At 36.4% G+C, this 20,701-nt stretch overlaps 1 protein-coding gene across 1 annotated transcript in view; it reads right to left on the reverse strand.

Annotated features, from left to right (window-relative positions):
- Positions 1–20,701, reverse strand: part of MKX (mohawk homeobox) — a 178,555-nt gene that overhangs the window by 7,142 nt on the left and 150,712 nt on the right. The window contains exon 5 of the mRNA XM_060291579.1: positions 14,596–14,722. Within this exon, the coding sequence (XP_060147562.1) occupies positions 14,596–14,722 (127 nt within the window). The remainder of the gene's footprint in view (positions 1–14,595; positions 14,723–20,701) is intronic.

Genomic DNA, 20,701 nt, shown 5'->3' on the forward strand with positions numbered 1-20,701 from the left:
CTGAGAAATGGCAGAAGGTAGTGGAACACAAGGGTGAATACGTTGGTCAATAAAGTTCTTGGTGAAAACGAAAAATGTGTCTTTTATTTTTACTTTAAAACTGAAGGAACTTTTTGGCCAACCCAATATGTAACTAGAATCATACAGTATGTGACCTTTTAAGATTAGCTTTTTCTCACTCAGCACAATGCCCTTCAGATGCATCCAAGTTGTTGCATGTATCAACAGTTCTTTTATTTTTATTGCTAAGTAGTAATTAATAATATGGCTGTACACGGTTCATTTACTCATTCACCTATTATAGGGCATTTTAATTGTCCAATTTGGGGCTTTACAAACAAAGCTGCTATGAAAAATTTGTGTGATGCCCAGAAGGGCTGGGCATCATTAAGGATGATGACCCAGACCCCCAAGGAGTGTGGGGGGCTGGGTCATCCTTGATTCTTAATTCTCCGGCTTTCTTTTGATTTATTATAATTTTATAAAGTGTTCTTTAGTTGCATACTTATTTATTGTCAGTCTTTTTTAGTAATAGAAACATTTAAATATTCTCTACTGTATATAGTTTAGCTATGTTCCAGATATTTTGATATCAAGTGTTCTTTTATTTGTAATGTATTTTAATTATATGTTTGCGTAGGAAACTATTCAGAGTGTCTTAATTTCATATTGTAAGGACTTTGTTTTTTTCTCTTTAGGTTAGTTTTTCTTCTTGTAAACTTCTAGCTTACAATTCAATCATGGTTAGAGAATGTGGAACATAAAATCTCTGTATTTTGGGGGATTCTTTAAGGTTTTCTTGGTGGCCAAGAATTTTTTTATTACTGTTTGGTTTGTTCATATTTTATCATTACTTATTTTAGATTTGCAGTTGTATAGCCCAGGGCAACCAAGGGCAAGAGCAGTTTACCTGGCACACTGTTGCAGTGTGTGGGGTTGCTGAGTTCAGAGCATTTAAATTTCCCAAGTAGAGGAGAGCTGTGATGTGAATGAAAAGGACTAGTATGCAAGTTGGGGAAGATGGTACCAAGAAGAGAGATAATTACAGAAAGAAAAAAAACGCTATTATTTACCATCTCCTAGGTGCCAGTTCCTGTGCTTGGCTTTCACTCATTAATCATTAAACTTCAAATGCATTCACCACACTGTACTGCATGGAATACATTATGTAAAGACACATGTGTTACAGATGTCTCTAAGAGTGGTAGAAAAAAATTATTAAATTGTCACAACAATCCAGTGAGCAGGTGTGACAGTTTTTATTTTACAGAGAAGGAAATAGAAACTCAGAAAAATTAAGTAACTTTTCCAAGGTCACACAGCTAATAAATAATAGAGTTGGAATTTTGATTCATTTTTTAAAATGCTTCATGGATATTAGAAATTTAATACACATCATTTACAGAGAACAAAGTTTGTTTGTTTGTTTGTTTGTTTTTTGCGGTACACGGCCCTCTCACCGCAGTGGCCTCTCCTGTTGCGGAGCACAGGCTCCGGACGCGCAGGCTCAGCGGCCATGGCTCACGGGCCCAGCCGCTCCGCGGCATGTGGGATCTTCCCGGACCGGGGCACGAACCCGTGTCCCCTGCATCGGCAGGCGGACTCTCAACCACTGCGCCACCAGGGAAGCCCCATATTTTACTTAATAGATATATTTGTGGGAAGATCCCACATGCCGCGGAGCGGCTGGGCCCGTGAGCCATGGCCGCTGAGCCTGCGCGTCCGGAGCCTGTGCTCCGCAACGGTAGAGGCCACAACAGTGAGAGGCCCGCGTACCGCAAAAAAATAAAAATTAAAAAAAAAAATGTATCTTTCACATCTTCTATAACATTGTTATTTTGTGTATTGGAGCTGTCAAATTCTGAAAGAGTTAAAGGATATTATCATGATAGATGATTTTATCAAGTTCCTGTAGAGCTACATGTTTTAGCTTTATGTTATTTAGTCCATAAGGAAACAGAATGTACATATTCTTTATGCTTGAACCTTTTATCATTACATAAACGCCCCTTTATCTTGTTTAATTCATTTGGACCTTGAATTTTGCTTAATCTGATAATATTGCAACCCTGTACTCTTGTTTTTATTTCATTAATTTTTTTCACGTTTATAAGAAAATATGGGTAATGTATATATGTTATAAAGAATAATATGACGAATACCCATTGAAGTTCTACTGTGTGTGTGTGTATAAAATTTATTTTTGGAGATTTCTTCAATTTCTATACTTGGAGATAAAATCAAAAATAGACTTTTTCCTTTAGATTTTCTCTTCCAACTTCGGAAAAATTTGAAGAATGTGCACAATACAGGAATTCAGATTTGTTTTAAAACCATGTTAATGTCTAAGTGCAAGCTCAAAAGAGTACAGCACTGGAGTGGGGTCAAAAGTAGGTGAACAAAGTTAGAAAAGCCTTACTTTTTACACAAATTTGATGGAGAAGAGTTCCTTATTGAAGCATTCAAAGAGGATATGGAAATACCAAAACTCACTTAGTTTCTAAGTGATTAAGATGCAGCTATTGGAAATCCCATTTCAAGCTCCAGTGATAAATATCATTTGTATAAATTACATGTTAGATTCGTCATTTAACTAGATGGGAGGAATCCTTTCACAATGTATATTTATATCAAATCATCATGATATACATTTTAAATGTCTTACAATATCTAATATATTTCCAGTAAAACTGGATAAAAAGAGCTTTTCTTTTTTTTCAAGAATGTGTCTTATAAAGGATAAGTATTAGGTTAGTATTTGAAAATAGAGACTGAAGTAAATACAGTAGTTTCTAAAACTTTATCCTCTTTGAATTCAAATTTAAAAGAAAACCAATCTTATTTTGTGGATGGATGGAGAAATTTTTATCCACATGGCATCAAATGTTTTGAAAAACTTAGAAATGCAACCAAGGCACAAGTGCTAGTGGAAAAATGATGGCTGTCACTGTGTAAACCAGTGTTAATTTTCTAATTCACATAGAAGTATTTCAAATTGCCTAACAACCTAGAACAAGACAGACAGGTTCCCTACTTTCCTGGAATTTATATTCTATTATAGTAGAACAAGACAGACAATTTAAAAATTAGATTTTGAGGTCATTTTTTCCCTTGATCAAAATGCACACTATAGCATATTATCCTCCCCTGCAGAAAAAGGCATGTTGCTTTGCTCTGCTACTAAGATATGAAAGTTCCTTGGAAGTGAATTTATTATTGTACTTTAGGTCTTGAGCTTGCCCATTTCTATTGCTAGGATCGCACGGCTTGAGATAAGACCTGAAATTGGGAAGGCAACAATACAAAAGATAAGAAGGAAAGATTTTTGATTTTTCAATCAGGATGTTGCAGGGAAGGTGGACATGGGGCAAGAAGATAACCTTCAACTGTGCTGCTCTCTAAACTTTGAAATTTCACTGTTAGATTTGTAAAGTGTGTGTTCAGGGCAGAATTGTAACCTGTCACATCAGACTGTTTCTCTCCACAGTCGTGTGTGGGGCAAAGAGTTTGACATCTAAATCCAAATAAAAACTTAAAGTGAAATTCTATATTTTAGTGCTTTCATATGCCTGTGCTATATAATACCAGGGTCATCAAAATTTAAATTAATTATTTTTAAAGGAAAATTATGTATCAAGAAGAATGGGCATTTTCTATAGAAAATGTTTGTGCCTTTTTTTTTTTAATAGTCCAATAAAAGAGAAGGCAGGATGTAAATGTGTGATTGCAGAATCAATGCTTCTAAATGAGATCTTTCAGTTCTCCATGAGAGGGCAGCAGCTCTTCAGTTATCTGAGAATTTCTGCAGTGAAGGTCACCATCAAAGCCTTGACACTGTCCAATTTTTTGAGAATTTTTACAGCCTGTGGGGTTTTTGTTTTTGGTTTTATTTTTTGGTTGCTGGTGTTTGTTTGTTTTGGGTTTTTTTTTTTTTTTTTGCCATCTTCCTCCTTTCTCTGTCTGTCACTGTCTCTTTTTTTGTTTCTTTTCTTTTTTGGCAAAGTTCAGCCACATCACATTTTTATTAGATCTGAGCCTTTCTGTTCTGAAATGGCCTATTTATACTGAAGACAACAGACAGACTGCGCAACAGTGCTCAGGACCAAATTACAGTTCAGCACCCACAAGGGTTGATTTCGCCGGAGGCGGAGAAAATGGAAGCATAGTTGCTCTCGCAGTTTGGAAGAGGACTGCTTCCTTCTGTGGTATGCCTTCATCATTTTAAAGAGAAGTTTGGAGGACTGAATAGAGGCATTACAGATAAAATGAGGATGCCACAAATAGTTTGTGAAGCTGAGTTAATTTAAGGCTTTAAAATTATTTACTTTTATGTTTTTGATTTAAAATCAGTTTAGAGCTTAAAGATGAGATTATATTAGGCTTCTTTTTGTGAGGAGAGAGAACTGTTTTCTGGAAACACTCAGTTAAAATAAAGGATTTTAAATTGCACTTCATTTTCCACCAAACTTTTAAAACTAAATTGTTCGATGATTTTGACTCCAGTATATTGAATACATTTAATTCTCATAGGCTATTTTTCTCCAAATGTTTCAAATTATAAGACAATTCTGTCATTGTATTCTTCATCAGAGTCTGGCACTACCTCTCTTTCTCTGCTTACTTTGCTTAAATGGCACTGTTTCTGGATTGAGTAATAGCAGACATGCTTGATATAAATATATGTTTATAATGTTAGTCGTTTTTAGAAGGTTCAGAAATCTTCAGCTAATGTTCTTGATCACACTTGCTACTTTTAAGATGTTGGTTTTATTGATAATATGTCTACATTTTTATTGGTAATGTTTCTATTTAATTTTTGCTTCTGTATTAATTCTTCCCTCTACTTTATTTTTTATAGCAGTTTTAGGTTCACAGCAAAACTGAGCAAAAAGCAGAGTTCCCATATGTCCCTTGCCCTACATATGCACGGCTCCCCCCAGCTACCAGCATCCCACACTAGCTATTTTTCCAGCTATTTTTTGTTATTAATTTGTAGTTTAATTCCAATGTCATCTGAAAGCATGTATGATTTCTATTCTTTCAAATATGTTATGGTGTGTTTTATAGCCTAGAAAGTGTTCCATCTTAGTGGAAGTTCCATGTGAGCTTGAGAAGAACGTGTATTCCGCTGTTGCTGGATAAATGTGTCTATAGACGCCAGTTACATCCAGTTGATGGATGGTGCTGTTGAGTTCAACTATGCCTTATTGATTTTCTGCCTACTGGATCTGTCTACTTATGATACAGGGATGTTGAAATCTCTCACTATATAAGTGGATTCATCTATTTCTCCTTGCAGATCAGTGTTTGCCTTATGCATTTTGATGCTGTGTTGTTAGATGTGAACACATTAAGGATTATTATATCATCTTAGAGAATTGACCCCTTTATCTAATGACCCTATTTATCCTTGAGAAACTCCTTGCTGTGCAGTTTGCTCTGTGTGAAATTAATAGAGCTACTCCTGCTTTCTTTTGATTAGTGTTAGCGTGGTATATCTCTCTCCATCCCTTTACTTTTAATCTATATGTGTCTTTGTATTTTAAGAGGATTATTTGTTGTCAACATATAGTTTGGTCTTGTTTTTGATCCACTGCTAATCTGTGTAATCTAAACGTCAATTGGTACATTTAGACCATTGACATTCAAAGTGGTTATTGATATAGTTTGATTAATATCTCCTATATTTGTTACTGTTTTCTGTTTGTTGCCCTCGTTCTTTGTTCTTATTTTTGTCTCCCACTCTTTTACTGCCTTTTGTGGGTTTAATCAAGCATTTTAAATGATTCCATTTTCTCTCCTTTCTTAGCATAGCAATTATACTTTTTAAACTTTTTCTAGTGGTTGCAATATGCATTTACAACTAATCCAAGTCCACTTCTGAATACCCTTATACTGCTTCATGGGTGATACAAGTGCCTTATAAAACCAAAATATTCCTAATTCCTTCCTCTCATCCCTTTTATCACTGCTGTGATTCACTTCACTTATACATAAGCATACATAAACATACACAAAAATACATTGTTGCCATTATTATTTTGAACAAACTGTTATCTGTTAGAACAAATAAGAGTAAGAAAAATAAAAGCTTTTATCTAACCTTCACTTACTCATTCTCCAATGCTCTTCCTTTACAAAAATCTGAGTTTTTGACCTATATCATTTTCCTTCTCTCTACAGAACTTCTTTTAACATTTCTTGCAGGTCTACTGGCAATAAATTCCCTCAATTTTTGTTTGTCTGAGAAAGTCTTTCTCCCTCACTTTTGAAGGATAATTTTGCAGGATACAGAATTCTGGGTTGTTGGCTTCCTTTTTCTCTCAGCATTCTAAATATTTCACTCCACTCTCTTCTTGCTTGCATGGTTTCAGGGGAAAAATTTGATATAATTCATATCTTTGTTCCTTTATAGGTAAGATTTTTTCCTGAAGGCTTCTTTCACTATTTTTTCTTTATCTTTGATTTTCTGCCCTTTGAAAATGATATGCCTAAGTGTAGGGTTTTGGGTTTTTGTTTGTTTCTTTTGTTTTTGTTTTTGCATTTATTCTGCTTGGTGTTCCCAGCTTCCTGGTCTGTTGTTCGGTGTCTCACTTTAATTTGGGAAAAATTCTCAGTCACTATTGTTTCAAATATTTTTTGTGTACTTTTTCTATCTCTCTTCTTCTAATATTTCTGTTATGTGTATGTTATACCTTTTGTATTTGTTCCACAGTGTTTGGATGTTCTGTTCCATTTTTTTTTCAGTCTTTTTTCTCTTTGCTTTTGGAAGTTTCTATTGACATATCCTCAAGCTCAGTGATTCTTCTCTCAGACATATCCAGTCTACTAATTAACACATCAAAGACATTATTAACTTCTGTTACAGTGTTTTTGATCTCTACCTTTTTTGTTGTTGTTTTAATTTTTATTTGATTAATTATAAAGGAAGTTGAGCATCTCTTTTTTTCTAATTTTTTTCATTGTGGCAAAATACACATAATATAAAATTTACCATCTTAATCATTGTAAAGTGTACAGCTCAGTGATATTATATATATATTCATAATGTTGTGCAACTATCACCACTGTCCATCTCCATAACTCTTTTCATCTTGTATAACTGAAATCTTACACCCAGTAAACAGTAACTCCCCATTTATTTCCCCCCAGTTCCTGGCAACTGTCATTTTAACTTCTGTCTCTATGATTTTGACTATCTTAAGTATTTCATGTAAGTGGAATCATTTCATATTTGTCTTTTTGTGACTAGATATTTCACTTAGCATAGTGTCCTTGAGGTTCATCCATACTGAAGAATATTGCAGAATTTCCTTCCTTTATAAGGCTGAATAATATTCCATTGTATGGTTATACCACATTATACTTCTTCATTCATTGATAGACGCTTGTGTTGCTTCCAAGTTTTAGTTGTTGTGAATAATGCTGCTATTGACATGGGTGTACAAATATCTCTTCAAGACCATGCTTTCAACTATTTTGGGTATATGCCAAGAACTGAAATTGCTGAAAATGTGGCAATATTATTTTTAATTTTTTTGAGGAATTGCCATGTTGTTTTCCACAGTAGCTGTACCACTTTACGTTCCCACTAGCGATGCACAAGTGTTCCAGTTTCCCCTTGCCTATTTCTGAACGAGGTTGTTTGTTTTCATGTTGTTAAATTTTATGTTGTTGTACTCTGTATTTTGGGTATTAATACCTTATCAGATATATGATTTGCAAATACTTTCTCCCTTTCCATAGGGTATCTTTTTACTCTGTTGATACTGTCTTTTGATGTACAAAATTTTTTACTTTTCATGAAATCCAATTAAAAATTTTTATTCTGTTTTCCGTGCCTTTGATGTCATATCCAAGAAATCATTGCCAAATCCAATTTGTGAAGATTTTTACCTATGCTTTTTTCTAAGAGTTTTAGGTCTTATAGTATTAGGTCTTACATTTATGCCTTGGCTCCGTTTTGAGTTTATTTTTGTGTATGATGTTAGGTAAGGATCCATCTTCATTCTTTTGTATGTGGATATCCAGTTTTCCCAGCACCATTTATTGATAACACTATCCTTTTCCCATTGAATGGTCTTGGCAGCCATGTCAAAAATAATTTGATCATATATACAAGGGTTTATTTCTGTGCTGTCTATTCTATTCCATTGGTCTGTATGTCTGTCTTTGTGCCAGTACCACACTGTTTTGATTACTGTAACTTTGTAGTAAGTTTTGAAATCAGGAATTTTGAGTTCCAAAGCTTTGTTCTTCTTATAAAAACTTGTTTTGGCTATGCAAGTTCACTTGGGATTCCATAGAAATTTTAGAATGAGTTTTTCTATTTCTCAAATAATGACGTTGGGATTTTGATAAGGATTGCATTGAATCTGTAGATTGCATTGCGTAGTATTGACATCTTAACAATATTAAGTTTTCCAATCAATATATATGGAATGTGTTTCCATTTATTTATATCTTGTTTAGTATTTTTCAGCAACGTTTTATAGTTTTCATTGTACAAGTCTTTTACCTTCTTGGTTGACTTAATTTCTAAGTATTTTATTCTTTTTGATGCTGTTGTAAATGGAATTGTTTTTATCATTTCTTTTTCAGATTGTTCATTCTAGTGTATAGAAATGCAACTGTTTTTTGTGTATTGATTTTATATCCTGTTGCTTCCTGAATTCATTGATTAGTTCTAACAGCATGTGTGTGTGTGTGTGTGTGTGTGTGTGTGAGTAATCTTTAGGGTTTTCTACATAGAAGATCATATCATAAGTGAACAGAGATAATTTTACTTCTTTTCCAATTTGGATCTCTTTTATTTATTTATTTTTGCCTAATTTCTCTGGCTAGAGCTTACAACTATGTAGAATACAAATGGTGAAACTGGGCATTCTTGCCTTGTTCCTGATTTTAGAGGAAAAGCTTTCATTGAGTGTGATGCTCACTCTGAGTTTTTCACATATGGCTTTTGTTATGTTGAGATAATTTCCTTCTCTTCCTACTTTGTTGAGTGTTGTTTGTTTTAATCATGAAAGGGTGTTGAATTTTGTCAAATACCTTTTCTGCATCAATTGAGATAATCGTGTTCGTTTTGTCCCTCATTCTGTAAATGTGCTGTATTATATTGATCAAATTTTGTATGTCGAGCCACCCTTATATTCCTCTCTCTGTCTCTCCCTATTCCACAGAAGGCACTTCTCTTATTTGTATCTTTTAAACAAAATATGTTTTCTGCTTGATTATGTTTTGGCTGACATTAATAGTTCCAAAGTGCTAGCATTTACTTGGTTTATCTGTTTCTACCCCATTATTTTCCATTTTTGTGTCATTTTGATTTATGTGTGTATTCTGTAAACAGTGTACAGCTAAATTTCATTTCTGTTTTTGTTTTAAGGTCAGTCTAAGAATCTCTGTCTCCTGCTCACACGCACACACACACACACACACACTGGATTTAACCCATTTATTTTTACTGCATTAATTGAAATATTTAGTATTATATTTCTTACCTTGATGTACGTTTCCCATTTATTTTACTTTTATTTTAACCTATTAAGTGTTCTTGTTTCTTTTCCTGTTTCCTTTCCTCCTTCTCCCCCATCCCTTCTATCCTTCCTTTTTCAATATTTTTGTGGTTTGAAAGTTATACATCTTATTATTATTACCCAAATTGGTAACTCTGTGTTTTTCTATCAACATTGACAATCCATCTTTTTTACTGCTGCCCTCAGAAGCTGAACAGGCAGTGGTTTGGCACTTTCAGTCCCTCTTTTTGTCTACTCATTGCATTGATTTTCTGAAAAGCATGTGACATCGTTATTTGCAGATTTTTATTATTTTAAAACCATGATTCCTCTACTTTTAGAGTAATGGTTTCTTAAGTCGTATTATGCTTCAAAGCCATATAGAAGTAAAATTTCATGATCTTACTGGTTTCATTACTTTCCATTATTTCTTGAATTCCATGATGGCTTTTTTCCAACTTTGTTGTTAATTTTTTTAAGATTTTTTTTTTAAGATTATTTATTTATTTTGGGCTGCGTCAGGTCTTAGTTGAGACGTGCAGGATCTTTGTTGCAGCGAGCAGGCTCCAGGGCGCGTGGGCTCTGTAGTTTGCAGCACACAGCCTCTCTAGTAGAGACGTGCAAGCTCAGTAGTTGTGGTGCGTGGGCTAAGTTGCCCCACGGCATGTGGGATCTTAGTTCCCTGACCAGGAATCGAACCCACATCCCTTGCATTGTAAGGAGGATTATTTTCCACTGGACCACCAAGGAAGTCCCTGTTGCTGTTATTTAGTGAAGTATGTCATCTAGTAACTCCTTAGGAATGGGTTCCGTGAGAAGTAAACTTTCTACAGAATCTTTGTAATTTGAAAATATTTTTTGTGCCTTCAAAATTATATGATGGTTTGGTTCTGTATTTGAATTCTAAGTTTAAAATGATTTTGTTATAGAAATAATATATTCCTCTATGGATAGCTTGCAGATGTGAGGTCATATGCTAGTCTACTTAAAATATTTGTAGGTAGCCTGTTTAGCACTTTGCTCTTCTTTCCTCCCTCCCTCCCTCCCTCCCTTCTTTCCTTCCTTCCCTCTCTCCATTTCTTCCTTCTTTCATTCCTCCTTACCTCCCTCCCTCTCCCCCTTTCTTCCTTTATTTCTTCTTTGGCACCTAAATAGCTCTATCCTTAACAAAAATCTCAGTTAGATGTATCTGGTATGACTTTCCCCCACAAGTCCTGCTAGACTTTCCGTGGACTCTTGTATCTGTTTTCCTTGCCTCTTTTTCTCAAAATTCATTGCTCTTTATTTTGCACTCTATTCCAGAAGAATACCTCAGCTTGCATTTCCAGGTTACCAATTTAATCTTCACTTATTTCCATTACATAATTCAACTCATGTACTGAGATTTGTTTGTCAAGTTGGGGAATGATAATTGTTTCTATTTTCCAACTACTCTGATCACTTTTTTAATACCATTTTTTTTCTTTCTTATTGTGATAACCTCTCATCTCTCTGAGGATACTTATGATTATTTTCCTCAGGTCTCCTTTGCAAATTATGTTTCCTCAAGTGTCAGTTCTGTTTCATATTTTCTCAGGTATATGTGGTTCTTAGAAATATGCTTATATTTATGAGGAGAGAGTTTTGTTTCAGTGCTTCAGCTAGTTGAGAAATTTTGTTTTCCTGGAACTGAAAATATATTCCCAAGGTTGTGTAAGAAAGACAAGGAGGGTGTTCATGCAAGTGGCTACCTTGTCTTGTGGGTGTGGGGCTCCCATCTTTCTTGTCTGCTGAAATGTAAGTGGAATGCTACCCCACTTCTGTGGCCCCAGTGCCTTTAGCTCTGAAAGTCTTTCACATTAGACTCATAATTTGTTTATAGTAAAGTGCGCTCAGCCTATTAAAACACAACAGCAAGGTTTCCTCGTAGCCACCTAGTCAGTAGTCATAAAACACAAACTTTGAAAACTGGAAAGGCCATCAAGATTTGAAGGAATGGAGTTATAAGTCAGTCACTTTTCACTGGGGTGGAGAGAGGTATTAGTTTTCTATTGTTGCCATAATCAACTGTCACAAATTTAGTGGCTTAAAGCAGCAAATTCATTGTCTTACAGTACAAGAGGTCAGAAGGCCTAAAATCAGTGTCAGCGGGGCTGTGTCCCTTCTGGAGGCTCCAGGGGAGAATCCATTTCCTTGCTTTTTTCTGGATTCTTGATGCACCTGCATTCCTTGCCTCAGGGCCCCTCCTCCCCCTTCAGAGCCAGTGTCTTCCATCCGTCTGTCTGTCTGTCTCCTCTGAATCTTTCTCTGATCTCTATTTTCATCACCACATTTCCTTCAGTGAGCCTGACCCTCCTACCCAGCTCTTATAAGGACCCTTGTGATTACATTGGGCCCACCCAGATCATAGGATAACCTCCCTAACCCAAGACCCTTACCTAAGTCAATTCTGCAAAGTCCCTTTTGCCATGTAAGGGACATGCTCACTCATTCTGGGAGTTAGAATGCGGACCTCTTTGGGGGACCATTATTCTGTCTCCTTCTGGGGGCTGAGAGGTTTGGGTCGCTTTGGCTGGTGACACATAGCAGGGGGTAGTCTCAGGAGCAGGTAAGGAGGGGGTATCCTAGCTTTGGGGTGGATTCTCTGCCCTTTCCCTGTTGGTTTCCCCACTCCCCTCATCCACCCTGCCAGCACTCGCACCATCCCTATGGGGCTCATGTGTTCCTTTCCTCTCTCCTTGCTCAACACTAATATCCCAAAGTCACCCGACAAGGACACAGAAGCCATACCAGCCAATTAACAAAATTCAACGGATAAACGTCAATGATTTACACAAAGTATTGTCAGAAAGAATATAAAAAGTAGGAGGGTTCTTTATGGATTCTGTAAGGGCCTGTAACAATCCAATTTATGTACCAGAAATGACTACATATGTTATACAATCGCAATACCTCAACCAAACCCTGAAATGTATATGTGTTGGGCCTGCATTTAATCTAGGGTCGTCTCTTTAGATTATGATGTGAAACGCACTTTTGAGGACTTTGATGAGAACCACATGGCAGGGTTCTGCCACTTAGCTGCAGAAGGGGGTAGCCTTCTCCAGCACAGTACGTCCTGTGCAGCTTTCATGTTTGAAGGATGGCTTGCTTTTCTGTGTATAGAACAGATGCATCTTTCTGAAACAGTGAAATTTGTTGATAGAGCCCATAATCAATATATTTAACCTGAGTTGTTGATAGAATTAAACATTTATTATCTGAGGATGCCATCCTTCCTCTACATAGGAAACAGAGTGTTTTTCTTTGTTATTGTTGATCTGGCCAAGGTTCTTTCCACAACACTGTGCTCCCAAGAAAGGGCAGACAAGCCAAAGACAGATAAAGAACAGAGTGTCAAACCCCAGCAAACTCATTTATCACATGTTTTGGATGGAAGCCAGCTAAATTTTAACTTTGTAATATTTAAGAAGACAGTGTATGATAAACAAGTTAATAAAATAAACATAATTTCACATAAGCTCCTGGTCAAAACACAAGTTTTTCTTTTATAAAATATTTTTCTTAATTACAAAATACTTCAGACAGAAAATAGAGGGCAAAACATCTACGCATTTAAGATCCAGATTTAACAAATGTTAATGTTTGCCTTGTTGTTTTCAGATATTTTTTTAAAAAATAGACAGGTATGTTTAAAGCCCCTTCTTTGTCTTTTCCTGATCTCATCCTCTCTCCCTTCTTCCCTCCATAGAACTAGCCACTCTCTTCAAGTTGGTAAGTGTCTTTCTATCCAGACTTTTGGTTCTTAGGAAGTTTCTGTACAGTCATAAAATAGACATTTTTGTTTGATGTACTTGGGACTTTATGCACATGTCATTTTGCAACTTGATTTTGTTCTTCAACTTTGCTCTTCAGATTTACTCATGCTCCCATTCATTCATTAAATGACATCATTCTATTCCACTCTACTAATAGGTCTCATTTTATGTACCTATTCTCTTATTTATAGGTATTGAAGTTGTTTCCAATGTTTTGTTATTTCAAAAGAAAAAAAAAAGCTGCCAAAAGACCCTAGTTTTTGCTTTTCTTGTTTTTGTGTGTGTTTGTATGTGTATGTTTTCTTTCTAGTTTACTAATTTCTTCTAAGGTCTTATCCTTCTACTTTTCTTTTTAGATGTACTCTATCAATCTTTTCCTAGCACCTTGTATAGAGAAAAGTCCTCTGTGTCTCCTCCTAGCTCTACTCACACTGAACAGTTCTGTGACCATCAGCTGTGTGGGTGTTTTTCTCATACCGAGCAACTCTGCAATACCAGCTGGGTGTCCTACAAATAATTCCATTCTGACTCTATCTACTTGGAGACAGCATCAGACCCCACAGGTTAGGGGCTCAGTCCCACAAGACTGCCCCTCCCCCATCACACACACACACTTCAGACACCAGTCTTAAGCTCAAGGTTATCGCCTGTGAGTCTGACCAGCTGGCTATATAAATCAGAGGGATAAAACATAGGAAATCACTATCAAAGATTTAACTGGCAAGTATAGTTGCTGTACAGTATTATATAAGTTACAGGCGTATAAAATAGTGATTCATAATTTGTAAAGGTTACACTCCATTTATAGCTATTATAAAGTGTTGGTTATATTCCCCGTGTTATACAATATATCAGTTTCTTATTTTGCAAAAACATATTTACTGGACTTCCCTGGTGGCGCAGTGGTTAAGAATCCTCCTGCCAATGCAGGGGACATGGGTTCGAGCCCTGGTCCGGGGAGATCCCACATGCCGCGGAGCAACTAAGTCCGTGTGCCACAATTACTGAGCCTGCACTCTAGAGCCTGTGAGCCACAACTACTGAGCCCGCGAGCCACAACTACTGAGCATGCGCTCTAGAGCCCGTGCACCACAACTACTGAAGCCCACGAGCCTAGAGCCCGTGCTCTGCAACAAGAGAAGCCACCGCAATGAGAAGCTCGCGCACCACAACGAAGAGCAGACCCTGCTCGCCACAAATAGAGAAAGCCCGCACACAGCAACAAAGACCCTACACAGCCAAAAATAAAATTAATTAATTAAAAAAACATATTTACTCACGGGTTCGTGCCCTGGTCCGGGAAGATCCCACATGCCGCGGAGCGGCTGGGCCCATGAGCCATGGCCACTGAGCCTGCGCGTCCAGAGCCTGTGCTCTGCAACGGGAGAGGCCACAGCTGTGAGAGGCCTGCGTACCAGAAAAAAAAAAAAAAAATTTACTTTGTTTTTGAACAAACATATTTCAAGCCTCTAATAACCTTGAGGTATACTAATGTACCTTCCAATAACCACTAAGTATTGATAACAACAGTTTTGATTTCAGTAGTAAAGGATGGTCCACATCGTCTCCTTTGGATCAAACTGAGCACTATTTTACACACCAAGGAGCTGTAATGTTCACTTTGTTGACAGGATATTGCTCTAGGTAGGAGTGTGGTATTCCAGGAACAGGAGCAAGATTCTGGCATATTGCTCTAGACTTTTCATCTCATCAGTGACAGAGGCTGAGTTGAATTTAAGATTTTCTTCACAAGCTAAATAGGAACATTTGTTAAAAAAATGTGCACACCTAGTTGCATTGCCAAGGGATAAGCTATCCTGGGCTTTCAGGCAGAAATGCAGAGTTTCTTCTCAAATTCAATGGCAGAAGCAGGGTTCGTACCATGTCTAGAGATGAGGATGTTGGGCTGAGAGGCCCATGTGTTCCCAGATCCCTGTATTAACTCACATCAGGGGAAATGCTCTGGGGGCACTCTGCAAAGAGAAAGTGGGTAGTAGTGTATGCTGGTAGAATTTTTAAATATAAGTTTATTTCACACACTGATTGTTCGTGTTCACCCATTCCAACTCCTAGTTCCAAAGAAGAATTTTAAGACGTTCTTACTTTGATGCTCTTCCAGGAGTATACATACTTTAAAAGAGAGCTCTACATACTCACATATTCTTCTTTTAAATTGAAGTATAGTTGCTGTACAATATTATATAAGTTACAGGTGTACAAAACAGTGATTCATAATTTGTAAAGGTTACACTCCATTTATAGTTATTATAAAGTGTTGGTTATATTCCCCGTGTTATACAATATATCCTTGTAGCTTATTAGTTTGTGTCTATTAATCCCTTACCCCTCAATTGCCTCTCCCCCCTTCCCTCTCCCCATTGGTAACCACTAGTTTGTTCTCTATATCTGTGAGTCTGTTTCTTTTTTCACACTCACATGTTCTTGGTTGGAGGATAAATTGGTGCAACTTTAGAGAAGGTGGTGTGGAATTTTCAATCATGTATTGAAATACACTTACCCTTCGACCTTAGCAATTCCACCCCTAGATAGAAGCAAAACATTGGAAACAACACAAATGACCATCAATGGAGAACTGGTTAAATAAAATATGGTTTAACCATACACTGTAACAAATGAGGCATCTTTAAATATACTAATTATAGAAAGACTTCCTTTGTTAAATGAAGGAAACAAGTTGCAACATAGTGTATGCTGGCATTTGTATAAAGAAGGGTATATATAAATGTTTGAAAATACATAGACTACCTCCAGAAGAATTTATGAGAAATTGGCAACAGTGCTTATCTCATAAAAGAAGAACTGTGACAGCTAGACAGAGGAAGAAAGGATACTTATACATTCCATATATTATTCAGATGTGTATTAATTTCCAAATATATGGAGACATTTTAGATATATTTTTGTAATTAATTTCCAATTTAATTCTATTGTGGACAGAGAATATTTTGTGTAAAATTTCAATCTTTTGGAATTTATTGAACTTTATTTTATGTACCAGCACATATGCTCTATTTTAGCAAACTTTCCATATATTGAGAATAGAGCTCTGAAATATCAATTTAGATAAAAGTGATTAATAGTATAGTTCAGGTGTCTTCTATACTTCTAAGGAGTTTTAGTCTAGTCGTTCTATCAACCACTGAGAATGCGGTTAAATTCTCCAGTTACAATAGTGAGTTTCTCTATTTCTCCATTTAGTTCTCTCAATTTTTGCTTTGATTAATTAGGAAGACAAAATTCCAAATGTGTATTTCAAAATTAAGTGCATACACATTTAGAATTTTGCCTTCCCGATTAATCAACCCTTTTATCATTGTAAAATGATAAAATTCTCTTTTTCTTGAAGTCTACTTTGATATCATAGACACAGCAGCTTTTTATTTCATGGAATACTTCTTTCCATCCTTTTACTTTCAATCTAGCGTGTCTTCAAATTTAAAGTGTGTCTCTTGTAGACAGCATATAACTGTTTCATTTTTTAAAAAAAGATCATATCTGACAATCTCTGTCTTTTTAGTTAGAATATTTTGGTATATTTACATGAAATGCAATTATTAATATAGTTGTATGCATAGCTACCATTTTATGATTTGTTTTCTACTTATACCATCATTGTTTTTTGGTTTTGGGTTTTTGATGTTATTGCTGTTGTTCCTCTGTTTCTCCTCTCCACCTCTGGATCTAAGAGATAATCTCAGTTTTGAAATACTTCCTGAGGAATACAGCCACAGATTACATTGCTATATTACCAACTCTTGAACATTTTATTGCAAATAGGACTGTCTCAACTTCCCAGGATGGCCCAGTTTTTGCACAAAGTGACTAGTTCCTTTTTTCTACTTCCTTTTCTTCATTTACGTGACATGAGTTACCTTACTGGCATCATACCTTGATACTATGGTTTATTTCTCCTGCTGCTGCTGCTGCTGTTGTTGTTATTATTATTTTGGTCAAAATGGGACCAGTTCTAGGATGTTTTTGAGTCTCTAGAGTATGAAGGTTTTTGGTCTGAGTCATGTGTAGGCTCTTATAATCAAAATTGGTCTTTTTTGAAATGATAAAGCTCCACCTTGGCTCCGAGAGCTCTTGCTATGGCTATAGGTGGGCTTTGTCTCCAGTCTCTCAAAAAGCAGAAAAGTGAAAAAACCCAGCATCTTGGGTTCATGTAGCACTTATATGGCTCAGGTCTTTCTAAGTTTCAAGAGGAAGTAAACACCCTCGCAGTATTTACTTGCTTTTATCTTTTGAAACTTTTCCTTCAAGATTCACTGAACTTCCTCCAGTCTTGTCAACTTCTACTTCTGCATGATTTACTGAGATTTAAATTTTTTTGAAGACGTATTTCTAAAAGAGAATTATTGCTTGACTGCAAAATTTAAAAGAGCAAAATAAGAAGACAAGTGTTTCAGAACAACTGCCACCATATTTTTCAACTCTGCATCCCAGAAACACAAAATTGTCATATAAGAAACACAAGTAAGGGATTCTCTCTGGAAACCAATAACAACAAAAATCACTTAAACAGGACTTCCCTGGTGGCACAGTGGTTGGGAGTCCGCCTGCCGATGCAGGGGACACGGGTTCCTGCCCCAGTCCAGGAAGATCCCACATGCCGCGGAGCGGCTGGGCCCGTGAGCCATGGCTGCTGAGCCTGTGCGTCCGGAGCCTGTGTTCCGCAACGGGAGAGGCCACAACAGTGAGAGGCCCACGTACCGCAAAAAAAAAAAAAAAAAATCGCTTAAACAGCACACACACACACACACACACACATTTAAGTAGATTATAATTAAGGAAATGTTTTACACAAATCCTGCTATTAATCTAAATGCTGACGTTTTTATCCTGTTTATAATAGTTTTGGATTGAAACTCAAAAAGAATGCCTCAGAGTAAAATTAAAACTTATTAATGTATCATTTTTGCCTATATTCTCCTGAGCAGAGGTACATTCTGGTTGGCTCATATAACTGTCATAGTTAAAGGAACAATAGAAGCTCGATTTAAACAGACAATTGCAACTTAGCTGATGTCATCCCAGAACATTTTATAAGCTCAAATATTTGTTGCAAGATTTAATTGACTGGAAAACACTAGGATACAATTTAATGACATTAATTTAAAAATAAATTTAGGTGAAACTTATTTTTAAATTAAACTATACAGAGTCATTTTAGGAAAATTAGAAAATTTGGATACCCAAGGAATATGAACACATAAGAGCAAGGTTACATACTACTGATTCCCATTCTTGACCCAAAAAACACTCTCAAAAAACAAAAAAAGACTAAAGAAACAAAATTGGGGAGTGGGGAGTAAAAGAAGACAAGTCTTGAATTTAGGAAAATGCCAACTACCTTGTACAAACATCATGGAATTCTTGCTGCATACATTACAGTTTGGACCAAGTGAAGGAAGGCATGGAGAGTCCTGGGTCTCTTCCTTTTCTGGGAAGGCAGTACAGTGTTTCTGGGAGTATAAAAAGGACATTCTGGAAGTGGTGGTGGGGTTGGGATGGGGGGGCAACACTGTAAGGGCAGGGTCTAAGGCACTGGGGATGTCCCAGTCTTCAGGGGCTTGGGTTGTCAAGATAAAAAATAGAACAAAGAAGAAACTGGGTCAGATTTACTTGGGGTTATTTCCACATCTTTGGACCAACACTAGTAAAGGAGAGAGTAGCTGTGAATACCCTCATCACACAGAAAGCTGATATTCACTAAGGTGGTTGTTTTTTTGGTCATTATTAAAGTTGTTGGTAATATGGCTGGTTAACAATGCTGCAGGCTAACACACTGAAATCACAACGTTGTCTCCTTGGTAGGTCATTATACACCTCTGAGATACTATATTTCCACCAGGAACACGGTTCCAGGAAACCAAACAAATGAAACAAACGATAACATAAAAAACAAAAATGAAGTTGCCAAAGGCAAGGTTCCTGGGCTGTTTGGCCCATGACACCCACATTCCTCCTGGACATGTCAGACTGCTGCGTGGTCCATGGATAACAACATAAATCTGCATCCTTCAGCTTATTTTTTAATGTAAATATTTTATTTTTGAACATGTAATGCATACATGTTAAAAAATCTCACAGGATACAAAGATAATTTTAATAATCAGAAATAATCCCTTTTCCTTTTTATTTTTTAATTATAAAAATTGATATACGCTTCTTGTGACTGAAGTAAAAAGGGAAAGCTGAGCTGTATTAGTTTCCTGTTGCTGCTGTAGCAAATGACCACAAACTTGTGGCTTAAAACAACACACATTTATTCTTTTATAGTTCTGGTGCCAGAAGTCTGAAATGGATTAGTTTCCCCACCTCAAGATCCCCAGGGGTTCTGATTTAATTGGTCTGGGCTGTTGATCTGGGCATCAACATGCACGAGTCCTGACCTGAAGTGCTGCTTGGTGACAGAAGTGGGTGATTAACTTGTTTTATGACTCCTGGGACTTTCCACTCTAAGGCTCATCCCTGCTTACTCCTTGTACTCAGGATGTTAGAGCCAGGGTGTGGGCTCCTGCACGTTTTTGAGCCCTTTCCTATCATCCATTATTAGATACCCCTGGGGAGTATGACTTCATTAGCTAAAATAATGATAGATTTGTGGAGTGTAATTATCTCAAAAGAAAAATAACAAACCAGAGATCCCTGGGAGTATTAGAAACAAATGGACCAAGATATTTAAATAAACTTAAGGGACTTCCCTGGCATCCAGTGGTTAGGACTCCATGCTTTCACTGCAGAGGGCGCAGGTTAAATCCCCCGTTGGGGAACTAAGAACCCACAAGCTGTGCAGTGCAGCCAAAAAATAAATAAACAAACTTAATACATATGTGAAAAAATATAAATGGACAATATAGGCACAAAAACATAAAAAGAACCTAATATAAATATCAAGTATGAAAAAGAAAATAATTTGAAATAAGAACACACTGGCATAAATAATAGAAGAACCAGCTGATGAGTTAAACAGATTGAAAAACTCTCCCAAGAAGAAAGCAGGAGAGGACAAAGAAATACAAAATAGGAAAGAAATAAAAACATAGAAAAAAAGCTAAGCTATATGGAGGACAGAGTGCTAACGTCTACTATAATTGATTCTAGAAGGAGAGAAAAATAATAATGAAGAAAGTATGTGAAGAAACGATGTAGAATTTTCCCCAGAATTGAAGAAATGAGAAAGACTTCAGATTACAAAGGCTCCTAAAATTTCAAAAAAGAAAAACACGTGACCTTCAAACAAATGATGTTCTTCTTCTTCCCATTAGAAACAGATGCAGGAAGACAGTAATGTTTCAATGGGTTGAAGCACAAAACTTTTAGTCTAGAATTTTATATCCTTTGAAATTTCCATGTGTATGT

Source organism: Globicephala melas, chromosome 2 (genome assembly GCF_963455315.2).
Source record: "Globicephala melas chromosome 2, mGloMel1.2, whole genome shotgun sequence".
NCBI lineage: Eukaryota > Metazoa > Chordata > Mammalia > Artiodactyla > Delphinidae > Globicephala > Globicephala melas.